The sequence below is a fragment of the Sparus aurata genome, chromosome 19 (assembly GCF_900880675.1).
Source record: "Sparus aurata chromosome 19, fSpaAur1.1, whole genome shotgun sequence".
NCBI lineage: Eukaryota > Metazoa > Chordata > Actinopteri > Spariformes > Sparidae > Sparus > Sparus aurata.
Genome location: NC_044205.1, coordinates 8,759,938 through 8,773,212, shown reverse-complemented (window position 1 = coordinate 8,773,212; position 13,275 = coordinate 8,759,938). Strand labels below are relative to the sequence as shown.

Here is a 13,275-nt window from a genome sequence, read left to right as displayed (position 1 = left end):
TAGAGCCAAACCCTCCACATTATTCAGAGGAGAAATTGACAGTATCGTCTGATGTTCCCCGTTTAAGGGCAATTAGCTTTGACATAAGAAGAAAGGGCAAATGAAAACAAGAAGGAGAGGGAGCAGAGGTGAGAGACAGACCTTTCATAACACACAGAACTGAATAAGGGGGACCAATTACAGATGGTTTCACAATTTGTGTGTTGCAACACTATCGGCGAGTGTCCTCACACAAAAGTCAGATTCAGTGGGAAATGGCAGACAAGTAAGCAGTACCTTCCATCTCCTCGGCTGTGAGTGCAATAGAAGCAAGGGATGGAAATGACTCGGTTAGGGAAGATGGTTTGTATGTGTGTGGATTACTAGAGTAGCGATGAGAGAATAATAAGAAGAAACCTACCAAACTCTACAGCCACATCATCTTGAAAAAGCAAAAAAAAAGGACAAACAAATGACAAAGAGAAGAGTTAAACTTAATCTCGTATGTCAGAATCTCTAATTTGAGATACAGTAAAGTAGGTTTGTTTCTCTACGTTACAAAGTACACTAGAACACGATACTGTGAAAAATCCATATTAAACTATTGCTTTGAGCTGAGTCACTTTTCATAAAAATTCGAAATAGCCGACAATTCTATTTCAATTCGTAATCTTTGTGAAAAACACTCAGCTCCATTGATACATAATTACTTCATTAATCTGCAGTTATTGCTACTGAATCTATAAGTAAAACTACTGTGTTAATTTGACGACAAAACAAAACAAAACACCCTTAAGGACCAACTATCTTGGACAACTAGCTTTTTCCAAGGCTTTCAACTGCAACTCAAGGTCATTACTGGGTAAGGTATGCCATGAGAGGTGATGGCTGTTTACAAATTAACAAAGTATGGACCGTCTGAGGCATATTGTAAGCCCAAAACTAAATTCTATCCAAGTTATATGATGGCATTCTGAGTAAAGTCGTGATGCAGTTGAAATCTCAAAAAAAAGCTAGAAAATGGGCCGAAGTTCAGATATTCTTTAGCACTAACTGTAATTAAAGGTGCAGCAAGTGATTGTGTAGAAAGGTCTTTTGGTAAGCCTAAAATACCACTGTTATAAGCATCTGTATTTGACGACCTGGGAATGATAACTCAATGATCATCTTCCTCCAGCATTGCCTTCTGCACCTTTAAATATAAGAATGAACTTCTACATTCTACTAAAGAACACTTCTACCATTTCTATTTTAGACAGAGGACATTTGTATCCATCATTACCAAGTGAGACACAGTCTGTTGTACATGTCTGTGGTGCATCCACTGTGACTTCACAGAAAGAAACAGATTTAGATTCAAAAGCCTCTAAAGGGTGATACTGATATATCGCTCTGGAGTTCAGGCCAAAATATTAAAAGGCACCATTCTAACCAACAATTTTTTTTAATGGGGTGTGTTATATAGTAAGGTAGTTTATAAATGATTGCAGATGTTTAAGGGTGCCATCCAAACAGCTATAAAATGATGGTTGTGTGTTTGGTTTAAACTGCCATGAACATTTGGAGGCACTTAGAGATGCTTCCTCCCATCAACATGTTCCCATTTTGGCCAAACAAGGTTAAATCAAAACATTTATAACACCATCTACCACAGCATGGGGCTCTACTCACAGCACCATGCTCATTTCCCAGAGCGCACCATAGCATAGTTAGATGTTACGTCACGGCTGGAGTTAATGACCAGCCGAAACAGCAGTCAGGACGGATAACGGCAAAGGTTGTGTTTCATGTAAGAGACATCAGGCCTGAGAGCGGTGACTGTTTTGAAGTGTGGAGCCAAATGTGTCTGCCTTTATCTGACATCTTGTTTCACATGTTAGCGTTCACGGCAATGTTCCTACTGATGTTGCCCTCCTCCCGTCGTAATGTGACAGTTTAAGTTGAACCAGCACCTAAACCACATTTTGAGTAGGGTGAGAGGTAATTGTAGAGGGGAGGACAGAGGCAAACTTAAAGAGGAAACAAGGACAATGTGAGAAAAACGAAGATATTTAAAATCCTTCCAAGTGCTGCTCTTATTACACTCTGGAAGGCTTTCATCTGGTGCCTATCTGCCACAGGAATGGTTTGCATAGCTTAATGGCCTCGTAGCACTCCAACATTCCTAGTCTAATGAAACTTAAATGCTTGAAGCAAAACCTTGTCTTTCCCTTTCCTAAGCATGCATATCAGCTGCCAGCCCATTGAAACATTTTGAGAACAGTGAGAATGAGCTAAGGTCGTGATCTGATGTGAGTACATGTGGACGGCCAGGCCAAGCCTATTATTTATTGAATGCAGGGGAGCCATGGCCGCATAGACTGCGGCCGCTGACTTTCGCATGAATTCTTGGTGTTCAGTCATCCAGTCTGCCACCAGTTAGCTCACCAGCCTTTCTGATACTTCATGTCCCATTCACCCCCTGGACAGATGCTTACGGGTATATCACATGTTGCCCACATACCAGATTCACCACAGAGGATGACAGAAGGGGTGAGTTGAGGGTAGTGTTGGAATGAAGGAAAAAAAAAAGTGAGGATCTACTCTTTGTTAAAGGGTCATTCCAGTGCATTAACAAGGTCTTATTTTTGTCGTTTTATTGATTACAATAACACTGTACTCATAATGGAAGTATGTAACAGTAAGAAGTCGATTAAGGTTCTCAGTTATCAAGGTCATGGTAATACTAATCACTATATCGTAGGAAACTGAACTTGTTTCCGTTTCTTGAAGAAACGGAAACAAGTCGAGTTGCCTAGAATATAGCACTTGGTACTAACTGTAGGAAGTGAGAGGCAATGGTTTCTACTTTCTCATTGTCTACATTTCACAGGCTCAAGTGATTGGCTAAGGCTCATAGTGCTGTGTGCAAACACTACATTTGGGAAAACTTTGATATTATCATTTGTGCTACACACACTTGAAACATTTCACACACTTGTAACACACATTAAAACACAATTGTGCCAACAGATCATGGGAAGTATGATGAGTCCAAGATGAACAGGGAATCAATTGCGTTCTGGGTCTGCTGCCTGGTCTCCATCGAGTTGGTGATTGGAAAAACATCCAAAGGGAGGTGCCAAGGAATCACCTCAGCTGAGTCCTTTTCAAGCAAAGTAGCAGCAACTCTAATCCCAGCTCCCTCCTGACATTCTAGCTCCACACCTTATATCTAAGCCCAACTTATGAGGAAACTCATTTCAGCCGCTTGTGTCAGCAATCTCATTCTTTCCAACGCTGAGCCTTAGGTAAATGTTTAATAGTAGGTCATGATCAAAACCACCCTCACTGTCCTCGTCATCAACACCACATGAGTGTTAATGATCATCCAATTTGGCAACTTGAGGCACGTCATAAGTCATATTATCTTTTACATGATTATATTTGCTTTGGAGCTGAATGGATGATATCTGGCACCGTCAATCTGCACAGCAGCTAGAAAAATCTTCCAGCTAACTCTTTACAAGGGAAGAATAGACAAAGGACTGACCCCTAGTCAGCACCCTGTAAATGGCCTTGAGTTATGAGCTGATGTCATCCTTACCACCAGCCAGCATACAGATGGCCTTCTCCTTGCACAAACTGGATGCCGCTACCTTTTTTCTTGCTTGAAACATCTCTATGTTTTTAAAACTATGAAAATGACTATGAGATTACACATAATTTGAATTCTGTCGTGCATCTTTTGGCGTTCAAATAAAGAGCTCAAAATTCACAGTACGGATAAGGAAGTGAGTAGAAGACAGAACGGGGATGGTTTGTTTTAAAAACTGACAAAATCTGACGTATAACTCGGAACTAGGATCCTGACAATTAACCAAAATGCAGGGAGTTTTAAAGCGAAGGGGAAACAATCTAAACTTGATCTATAACACTTTAAGGGTGGTCTCAAAGGGAGTTATCTGGCGCTAACCTTTGAGAATAAAATTTTACTTTCATCCTGCACCGATTGCACTTCTAAATCTACTGCTGCATCTATAAGCTGAAAAACGAAATGGACGGATTAACATGGGGCCAGGTTCAGGGTCACTTAAGACCTATTTGGGGCGCCAATTCAAAATGGTTCAGTCACTCACTGGAGAGAGATGGGGCAATGGTAAGAGGGATAGCACCATAATGTATGGAGAGAGATATATAAAGACCCTAAGGTGAGCGATAAGTGTGTCCACGTGTTTGGCAGACTGCGAACCGAACCAAACAATCAGACAGTGGAGTGGGTTTGCATGTCAGACGGAGGAACAGACATGCCGTATGAAATCCCAGAGACACGGTAGTATGTTCAGAGAGAACAGATGGGAAAGCTGGAGGAGAGCCAGGTACCAATCGAAGGAGACGCGTGGTAAAAAGATGGATGCAGGCAGGCCAGGTTGACAACTATAGATGTAAAATAGTTGATCTAACCCCTCTACCCGATTAAATAGTTGGCTTAAATGGGACAACTGATGGCATTTTAAACACCAGTTTCATAACCGAGGAATGCATCCACAAAAGCGCAACAGTGAGGAAAGGGATTATTTATATCTTGCAAATGTTGAACACAGTTAAGCGATGCTTGCCGAAGCCCCTCGCCAAGACCAATATTGTTCCAGCCGACGGAGCTCCCGGGCTGGAAATAGAGAGAGAAAGGGACCCCCTCCTCAATCACCACCTCCGTCCTCTGCTCTGTAACAGCGGGGTCTCCAAAGTATCCTTCAATTAGATTGTAGTTTATGGCCTCAGGGCCTAGCTGGTCCGGTGTGTACCGGGGCCAGGATCCAAGCTATGTCTCCCTCCATCTCTCTTGACCCAGCCACCACCACTCCACAGGGGCCACATCTGCTACTGAACGTGACCCCTCGACCGCTTCTCTCTCCATCTTTTCTGCATTTCAGCTTGGACTTTCTTTTACACCCTTCACTTTTATTCATTGAATCCACTGCTTACTCTCCAACTCGATCCAACATTTTTCTCTAATTGAGTTTTTTTTTGTTTTTTTATATATAAATTTGCGTGTGCGTCTCTGCAAGAACAGAGAATGAACTGTTATCACTCCCCAGTTATTCATCTAGTCCTCAAGGGGCCATGTCAAGGGACTTCCTACTACTGCTGCTGCTGCAAACACAGTTAATCCATACAGTATGTATGACATTAGGGAGAAAGTATTGCTACAGTCAAAAGAGGACTTATGTTCCTTCGGTAGGGGCCACAGTAGACTCCGCTACATTTTACACCTGCCCTCTGTGCATAGAGAGGAGGGGTTGGGGTTATAAATCCCATAACTCATAGGAGGAACTGGGCCATTAAAATGAAATAGTACGGGAACAGTACAGCACTGTCTGTCTCTAACTTTTTAGCAGGCTATTTTTGGCCATCCTGCACCATGTATGCCAGTTTGTGGTTGAACATAACCAGGAAATGACAACATCCATAATTCACCATGAATCTGAGGAGCCTAATGCTAAGTTTGGAGGTGGTCAGCGTAGCTCTGTTGGTAATTTCAGAGCTACATATTGAAAGAGTCACATTACATTAAGGGCTTACCGCCATGTCATAGCAACAAGTAGTAAAATGGACATGTCCATCTAAAAGTGGTAATCTACAGTGAAAATAAGGCCAATAAGAACCAGCTTTTGGTTCAAAGGGGTCATTGTGAGACCAGAGTAGGCATATAAAACCACGTATAAGTGTGGTGTACTTTGTGAGGGATTGTATGTTTTTGGAAATGCAGAATGGAAGGAGGAAGAAAAAGTGTATATCGCAACGGACTACGTATGTGCTTTCATTAGGCCTAAATTTGTTGTTATGAATATGAAGATATAGACGAAAACATAACAAGTATGTAGACTTTTGCTTATGCAAATAAGCTTGTAGGTAATGTAAAGCATGATGAGGTTACATATAGGGAATGGTTTTAATGTGGAGAAGTGGTATATATATATATATATATATATATATATATATATATATATATATATATATATATATATATATATATATATATATATATATATATATATATATGGGATAAGTTGTGCTTATGACATATAGATAATGTCTTAGTTTTAGTTAGTTTTGTATTCAAGCTATGTGAAAGAAAGGTTTGTTCCCAACTTGCATAGGGCACAACTATTTTAACCTTTTTGTTTTTTACTTTTTACAGTTTTAAAGGTTGCAAAAATGCAAACATCACATAAATTGCACTGCAGACTGTGTGGAGCGGGCTAGCCCTCAAGCTCTGCAGAATGCACAGCAGTTATTGGCAGCATGGTTTTTTTCCTCCCTTTATGGCTACAGGCAGGCACATGCAGTCATATTGTAATGCACAGTCACGATGCCAGCTGGATAGCCTTCCGTTCATGCACTGTAGCTCTCCATATACAAACCAAATTGCTATTTGGAAACTGTTTGTAAATCATTGCTGATGTCTTTGTCATTTTGAGACTGCATGTCAGGGAGTCTGTTATACAGCTTTTCAGTCAGGTGTGGATGAAAAGTCCTGCTGTGGCCGCAAACGGTTGTGGCATAAAAAGCAGCCAAGAAGGTGTGGACTGGTTTTCAAACGCCAGTGCTCTGCAGACCTCCACTTCCAGTGGCAGAAAAAAATTTCAACAAAAGACTCACATTTACTGCAAAGCTTTTCATGTTATGTCAATTAATGCCGACCTATACATAAACCGTGTGTGTTTATCCAATTATTACATATAGAGGTGAACTTTTACATAAAAGTGTTTTTCAAGTGTCTATTATGATACAGTATTATACATAAAAGTAAGGCATTTAAAATTGGTTAAATCACACATCTAGTTATTTCATTTATTCACACTGACTCCACATGACTGACATGACTTTGCATTAAATGAGACGCTTTAGATTGAACTCACATACTAAAATTATTTATAGAACATTTTTCATGTAATTTGAATACTTAAAGTCACAGTTTTTTTAGGAATAATTTCTTAGGAAAAAATTATTGTTGATGGAGCAGCTGCAGGCTTCTTTTGGAGACAGTTATGGACTTTGAGTAGCTGGATCCAAAATATTAGTGAGATTTTACATCGAAAAGCCATGAGGAAATCCAAGGCAAAAGAGGACTATTTTAAACATATTCATCTGCATTTCATTTCAGTCTATAGAAACTGATTATGTTGCTAGTAGCACAATAAATCTTAAAACATTGTATTTGGTCACGACAAACCTGACAATAAAGTTCATAAACACCATAACTATCACAAGCCCTATTTGGAATTGTCCAGGCGAGCTGACAGAAAGTTGGATTAACATCCTGTGTGTAAAATTCTATATAAATAAATAAAGTTGAGTGGTAAAGTCCCGACGCTCTATTCTAGTCTTAAACCTAAAAGCAGGATCTCTCCCTGATTGTTTCTGCTGCTGTCGTTTTCTTGTGTAACATTGTTTATGTCTTCCATCTTCATTATGAAGCAATCAGTAATGTTTGATTAATAAGGGTAATTTAGCCATAATCCCTCCATTTCCTGACGCCCTACAATACATCCAGGCTTCATAAAGCACATTTCTGCTACAGTACGTACTCCGGCTGATGCATTCTCCCCGGCTTTGCTACACTGACTGGCCTGGGTGAGTTTTACTGTCCAGGCTTGCACCATAACGTACATTAAAGTGCTCCAGAGAGCAGTGTTTAGCCTCCATCACATCTGTAGATTCGTATCAGCTCATTAATCCATCATTACGTTCTGGGAGATGTGGAGAGGTGAGCTGGATGAGTAGGACGGAGTGTTTTTTGCTGGAAGGTGTAAAGGCTCAAAGAGGTTTTCCAGAGGGCAAACCTCCGCCTTCTTCGCATTTAAGCTCCTGCATGACTTATACCACATCAACACATGGAAGGCGAGAGGGGGACAGAGGCAAGAGAGTCTGGCAGACAGGAAAAAAAGAAGGGAGGTAAATCCAGACAACACTTCCTCTGATGACAGGTGTGAAGCAGTGCAACTGTACCTCGGGTTCAGCTGCAGCCTCACAGTGCAGAGATGGACCATATCCCTAACTTTAGACATTAGCTACCCAAGTATCCCTTCCTCTGCATAGCCTCTCACAGCCCACCTACCTGTTCTGGTTTGTTAGAGCCTACCACAGCAGATGATATATGCTTACATGATCGTCGGCTAGAGGTCTTCTGGAACGGGAGAGTCGCTACAGGTCGCCGCAGTGCAAATCTCCTTGAATAAGATAGAGGAGGATAAAGAAATGAGAAAGAAAAAGGCACAATAAAACCATCAGTTTCCATGACTGCACAGGGAATAATAAACACACCCTGCTAGGCAACAGAGAACCCACTCCTCAATATGCACCAGTTTCATTTCGTCAGCTGAGACTGGTGAAAGAGTTGAAGGAGAAACGAGGTGAAGGAAAAACACGCTGTTGACAAAATTGCAGTGTTTAATCAGAATGTTTGTCAATTGTTCTCTCTCTTCCATCACTTCCCTCCCTCTCTCTTTCAGTGTGTGAGAGAGAGTGTGTGTGTGTGTGTGTGTGTGTGTGTGTGTGTGTGTGTGTGTGTGTGTGTGTGTGTGTGTGTGTGTGTTGTTTTTAGCCTTCTTGTCCAAGAAACCACCCCGGCCTACTGAGCTCTGTGTTGCACATCAAGTGCGGCTGTCCGAGCGCACATTGATGTGCGATTTTCCATCCACTTACCGTCCAAAGTGGATCGGTACCAGCACTATCATTTTCTGTCATTACTCATTTCAGGCCAGACATTGTGTGGAAATCCAGACTATTTTGGCAGTGTGAAGCAAGACAAGAGGTAAAAAAAAGAGAGGGAGAAAGGGAGAGAAACGTGTGCGGCTGTGACAGCAGTAAGACAATTGGGCCAGTCTTGTTAAGAGGCAAAGGCAGACATGACAGGCTGATCTAGCAGGGGTGGTTTCTTACCTCTCCTGGAACTGTTTGGATGGGATAAGGCCGGCACGGGGATTGGCTTCCCCCTCGACTTTGGCCTGCCACCAGGTTGCATCATCTTGGCTCATGATCTGAAGGATGGAGCCTTTCTTAAAGGCCAGTCCAGCCTCCTTACATGGGATGGCTTTGTCCTCCTTAGGATTGTAGTCAAAGAGTGCCTTCATAAACACCTGCACATACAGCAGAGGAGGGGAGGGGCAGACAACAGAAAGCTGGATTGACTACACAACTGGAAAAAGTGTTCACTGTAAAAAAAAAATTACCTTTCCTTCCATTGCATAGAGCGTGAGCGCTAAAAGTAAACTGTTACGGTAAAAACAGAAGGTGCTTCCCCATTGCTCAGGAACATTATTCCGGAAAGGTCATTGCAATCAGAAGCTGAATGCTGCCACAGTTGGCCAAGTTGGTCTCCCCATGTTGTTCCATCAAAAATTAGAATGGCCTAAGCCCTGTTACCATCTTCTAAATGTGGTAAGACTTAACATCTCCTGAGTAAAAACTGTAAACACTGTAAACACAAACTAAGATCAGCATCTTTCCATATTAAAGGTACAATTCAACCCACAAATATGTACCTTCCATTTTACCTATAGTGCCAATTATCTATCTTGATCATTTTGGTGTGAGTTGCAAAGTTTTGGAGATATCAGCCGCAGAGATGTCTGCCTTCTCTCAGATACACTGCCCGGCCCCCCCAAAAAAGTCATACACTCTAATATTTTGTTGTACTGCCTTTGGCTTTTAGCTTATTTCCGTCCAGATTTGTATACATTTTTTCGCCAAGATCTTGTACTGGTGATGGGAGAGTCGGGCCACTACGTTAAGTCTTCTCCAGGAGATCCCAAAGATTCTTAATGGGGTTAAGATCTGGACTCTCTGACACTCTGTGGTGGCCAATCCATGTGTGAAAATGATGCCTCGTGCTCCCTGAACCACTCTTTCATAACTAGAGCTCGATGAATTGTGGTATTCTCATTTTAGAACATTCCCATGCCATCAGGGAAGAACAAAATCTGGTCATTCAGTATATTCAATATAGTCAGCTGACCTAATGTTTTGGGCACATATGTTGCTGAACCTACCCTGACCAGCTGAAGCAACGCCCAAAACTGCCCCCACATGCTTGTACGGTAGGCACTATGGATGATCGGTGCATCATTTTATCCGCCTCTCTTCTTACTCTGATGCACCCATCACTCTGGAACAGGGTAAATCTGGACTCATCAGGCCACATGACCTTTTTCCATTGTTCCAGAGTCAAATCTTTATGCTCCCAAGAAAATGAAAACATTTTTTTCCGACTAACCACTCTATTTAGAGGTTTCTTAAGGCTACAGAGCTGTTTAGTTCCAAACCCTTGATTTCTCCTTGCTTTGTGCGTGTAGAAAGGCTCTTACTGTCACTATTAAACAGAGCGGTGAGTTTTACTGTCGATTTTTTTACGATTTAATTTCACCAAACATTTAAGTGATCTGATCTCGTAAAAATAAAAATAAAATGCATTTACAATGGCGCGATGGAGAAAAACACATTCATAGCAACACCATCGCCACCACTATCACCCAACATCTTGGGTTTGGCTTACTGGGCAGGTTTATTAAAAAACCAACAGATGGGACACAGAGACATAATATAGCAACGTGCATTGACCAGCAACAAACTTCTTTTTCTCTCCCACATGTCGCAAACGCCAACAACTCTTGCTTTTTGGCAAGGGCACCCTCTCCTGTTTTGGGGGAATTTTTAGTTCCTGCACAAAAGTGAGCACAACAAGGTCTGTTGATTATCTTGAGTAACCAGGTCAAGATTTATGGAAAGAGATATTGCTGTTGAGTTTTTCAAATGTATATATATATATATATATATATATATATATATATATATATATATATATATATATATATATATATATATATATATCTCTGCAAAACTATTTAACTCACATCAAAACAATCTAAATGGATAAATAACACGAGAACAAAGGTAAGAGATTTATATGGATACCGTTTTTTGGATGTTCCTTTTAGGGAAAAAATGGATACAGAAAATAGTTGTTTTCTTTTTTTAAGGAGTTGGTCTTATGTGCTTCGGCGGTGGGGGTGGGATATGCCTCATCAACACATAGGAGGTTGGACCCAACAGTGGAAAAATTTCAGACGTCTTTTCCCACTAGTGCAACCTAAAGCAACTTTCTGTATCTTCTATCCAAACTGAGGTCTGTCATGATGAGTTAGCACTCAGTACATGTGGAAAGAGAAATGAGAGAGAAGGAAAGTGCGTATTTGTGAAAGAGAGGGAAAACAAGGGAAATGGAGGGAGAGATTATTTTCGATGTCCTATTGATTTAAAGAGTGCTTTGTGCCATGTAGAAAAGTTATGTTACAGACAGAGATGTTTTGTTTGGGTCATAACAGCTGCTTTGCTGCGAAACCCTCCGGCAGAAAACACTCACTACAAACTAAGATCTCCCGCTTTTCTTCCTTTGGCTCAGTGTTTTTGGCCTGCACATGTTCAGCCACTAAGCTGCCCTTTGATACATCTACACTACCTCCTGTAAGAGTGCAGGCTACTCTCAGTGTTTGGCACTGACAGACTATTTATCAGATAGGTTTCTTAAACAGCCAGACAGGTTTAACCATTACACAGTGAGAAAGGATGTAAGTGGCCCACCCTGTCCTGTGCACCTCTGTTACAGATGGACAGTCGGCTGTGTTGTGAAAATTGATAAATTGCCTTTCGACCCTAGAGTTTAAAACCAGGGAGTAGATCCAGCCTCTGTCTGCTACTGATAGATTAGCATGTGAGATGATGTATTAACAACCCAGCAGGTAACAATGATGGCTTGCTGGTCGGAATGACAGTTAAACCACCGTTATAATGAATGGCTACAAGCTACTGTTGTCTGCAATAAGTAAGTTAATGTTGTCTTATATATGGAAAGATTTTTTGGTACCAACAGACACATGTCTCGACCAGTGGTGTGGAGGGGGGAGGGGTCGCCCCCCTCATGGACCAATTGTTGAAAAACACGCGCTAAAGTGCCCAGTTGGTTGGCAAAACACACTAAACTGCAACCTTGGCAGGTTAGAACATGATAAGCTGCCCTCTTGGGAGCAAAAACGCCTCTTGCCCTCTTCAGTGGCGAGAACACGCTGTATGTGCCCTTTTATTTCTTTTCGCCCCTGCCCTTCAAAAAGTCTGTGCACACCACTGGTCTTCACATATTCTTTGAAAAAGTCTGAAGAGTTCTTGTATAGCAACAAAAGTTCAAACAACATTTGAAAAGTTACTCCCAAATCAATTAATTTCTTGTCAAAAACGTTCTTTTACAAAAGCTACGACAAAATCCATTGGCACTTTCACCAAGGACTAAAAAAACAATTTAATGGGGACCAGTTGGGAAGATGTTAACAGTACTGATCTACCTGGGGATGTCAACTTGCATGCTCCGGCATGTCTTATAAATCACACAAATGCTAAAGTTTAAAAGAGAAAAAGAAGACCTTGGACCATATCGAGCAACAATCACTAGTAAAAACCCAATTAATCTTGAGTGATGAGGTGACGAGTTATCCCAAAATTCATGCCAAGGTAAGCACACGTATAAAAAAAAAATAGTTTATTTATTAAATAAGTTTATTTTATTTGGCATGTTTTTTGCTAAACTTAAATGAAATAGAAGATAAAAGAAATCAACACTAGAGGTGGGTAAAAATATCGAGTAAGAGTATGGTCTAAACCGGCCTTATCTGAAAGTGTCATGAGATAACTATTGTTTAGTATTGCCACAACATATAAAGACTTATGATTGACAGAATCTTTAGATGTTGAGTCAACTAAAACTAAACCTTGACTATGATAAACCAGAATAACCCCTTTGTGGTTATATGCCTTCGCCCACCGGTGAGGTTGCTGTTCCTGAGTTATAGCATTGAATAATGGGCAGAAGATTTTTAGTGGAATATTATGATGTCACATTGCATTTGAACTCGGCCCTCTTGGGTATAGAATGTCGTAACAGCTGTGGTGTGGCTGAGGTTGGCTGCAAGGAAAGGGAGGCTGCAAAGACCACAGCTCGCTATGTGACCATACCAACCCAGAGAAACTACATTGAGGGAACAATGCAGATGCCAATTTCAACAGATATCTGAATCCCCTGAATTCAACATATCTTTATCAACATACCGATAAATGCAGAGAAACCGTATTCCAGCAACGTCAGCTTCTGATGTTAGATTGAAGTTCATAACTATTTACAGTCCTTAGTCTCTTGTTCTCTTTTGCCTCTACTACATCTGCCAAGGCCTTCCTAAGACGAAGCTTAGCCAAGCTAAGCCATGCTAG

At 41.1% G+C, this 13,275-nt stretch overlaps 1 protein-coding gene across 1 annotated transcript in view; it reads right to left on the bottom strand.

Moving 5' to 3' along the window:
* odad2 (outer dynein arm docking complex subunit 2) overlaps window positions 1-13,275 on the bottom strand; it is a 204,766-nt gene that overhangs the window by 93,421 nt on the left and 98,070 nt on the right. Inside the window, exons 10-11 of the mRNA XM_030398319.1 lie at window positions 8,905-9,101; window positions 8,128-8,192 (exon numbers count right to left, since the gene is read on the bottom strand). Coding sequence (XP_030254179.1) covers window positions 8,128-8,192; window positions 8,905-9,101 — 262 coding nt within the window. The remainder of the gene's footprint in view (window positions 1-8,127; window positions 8,193-8,904; window positions 9,102-13,275) is intronic.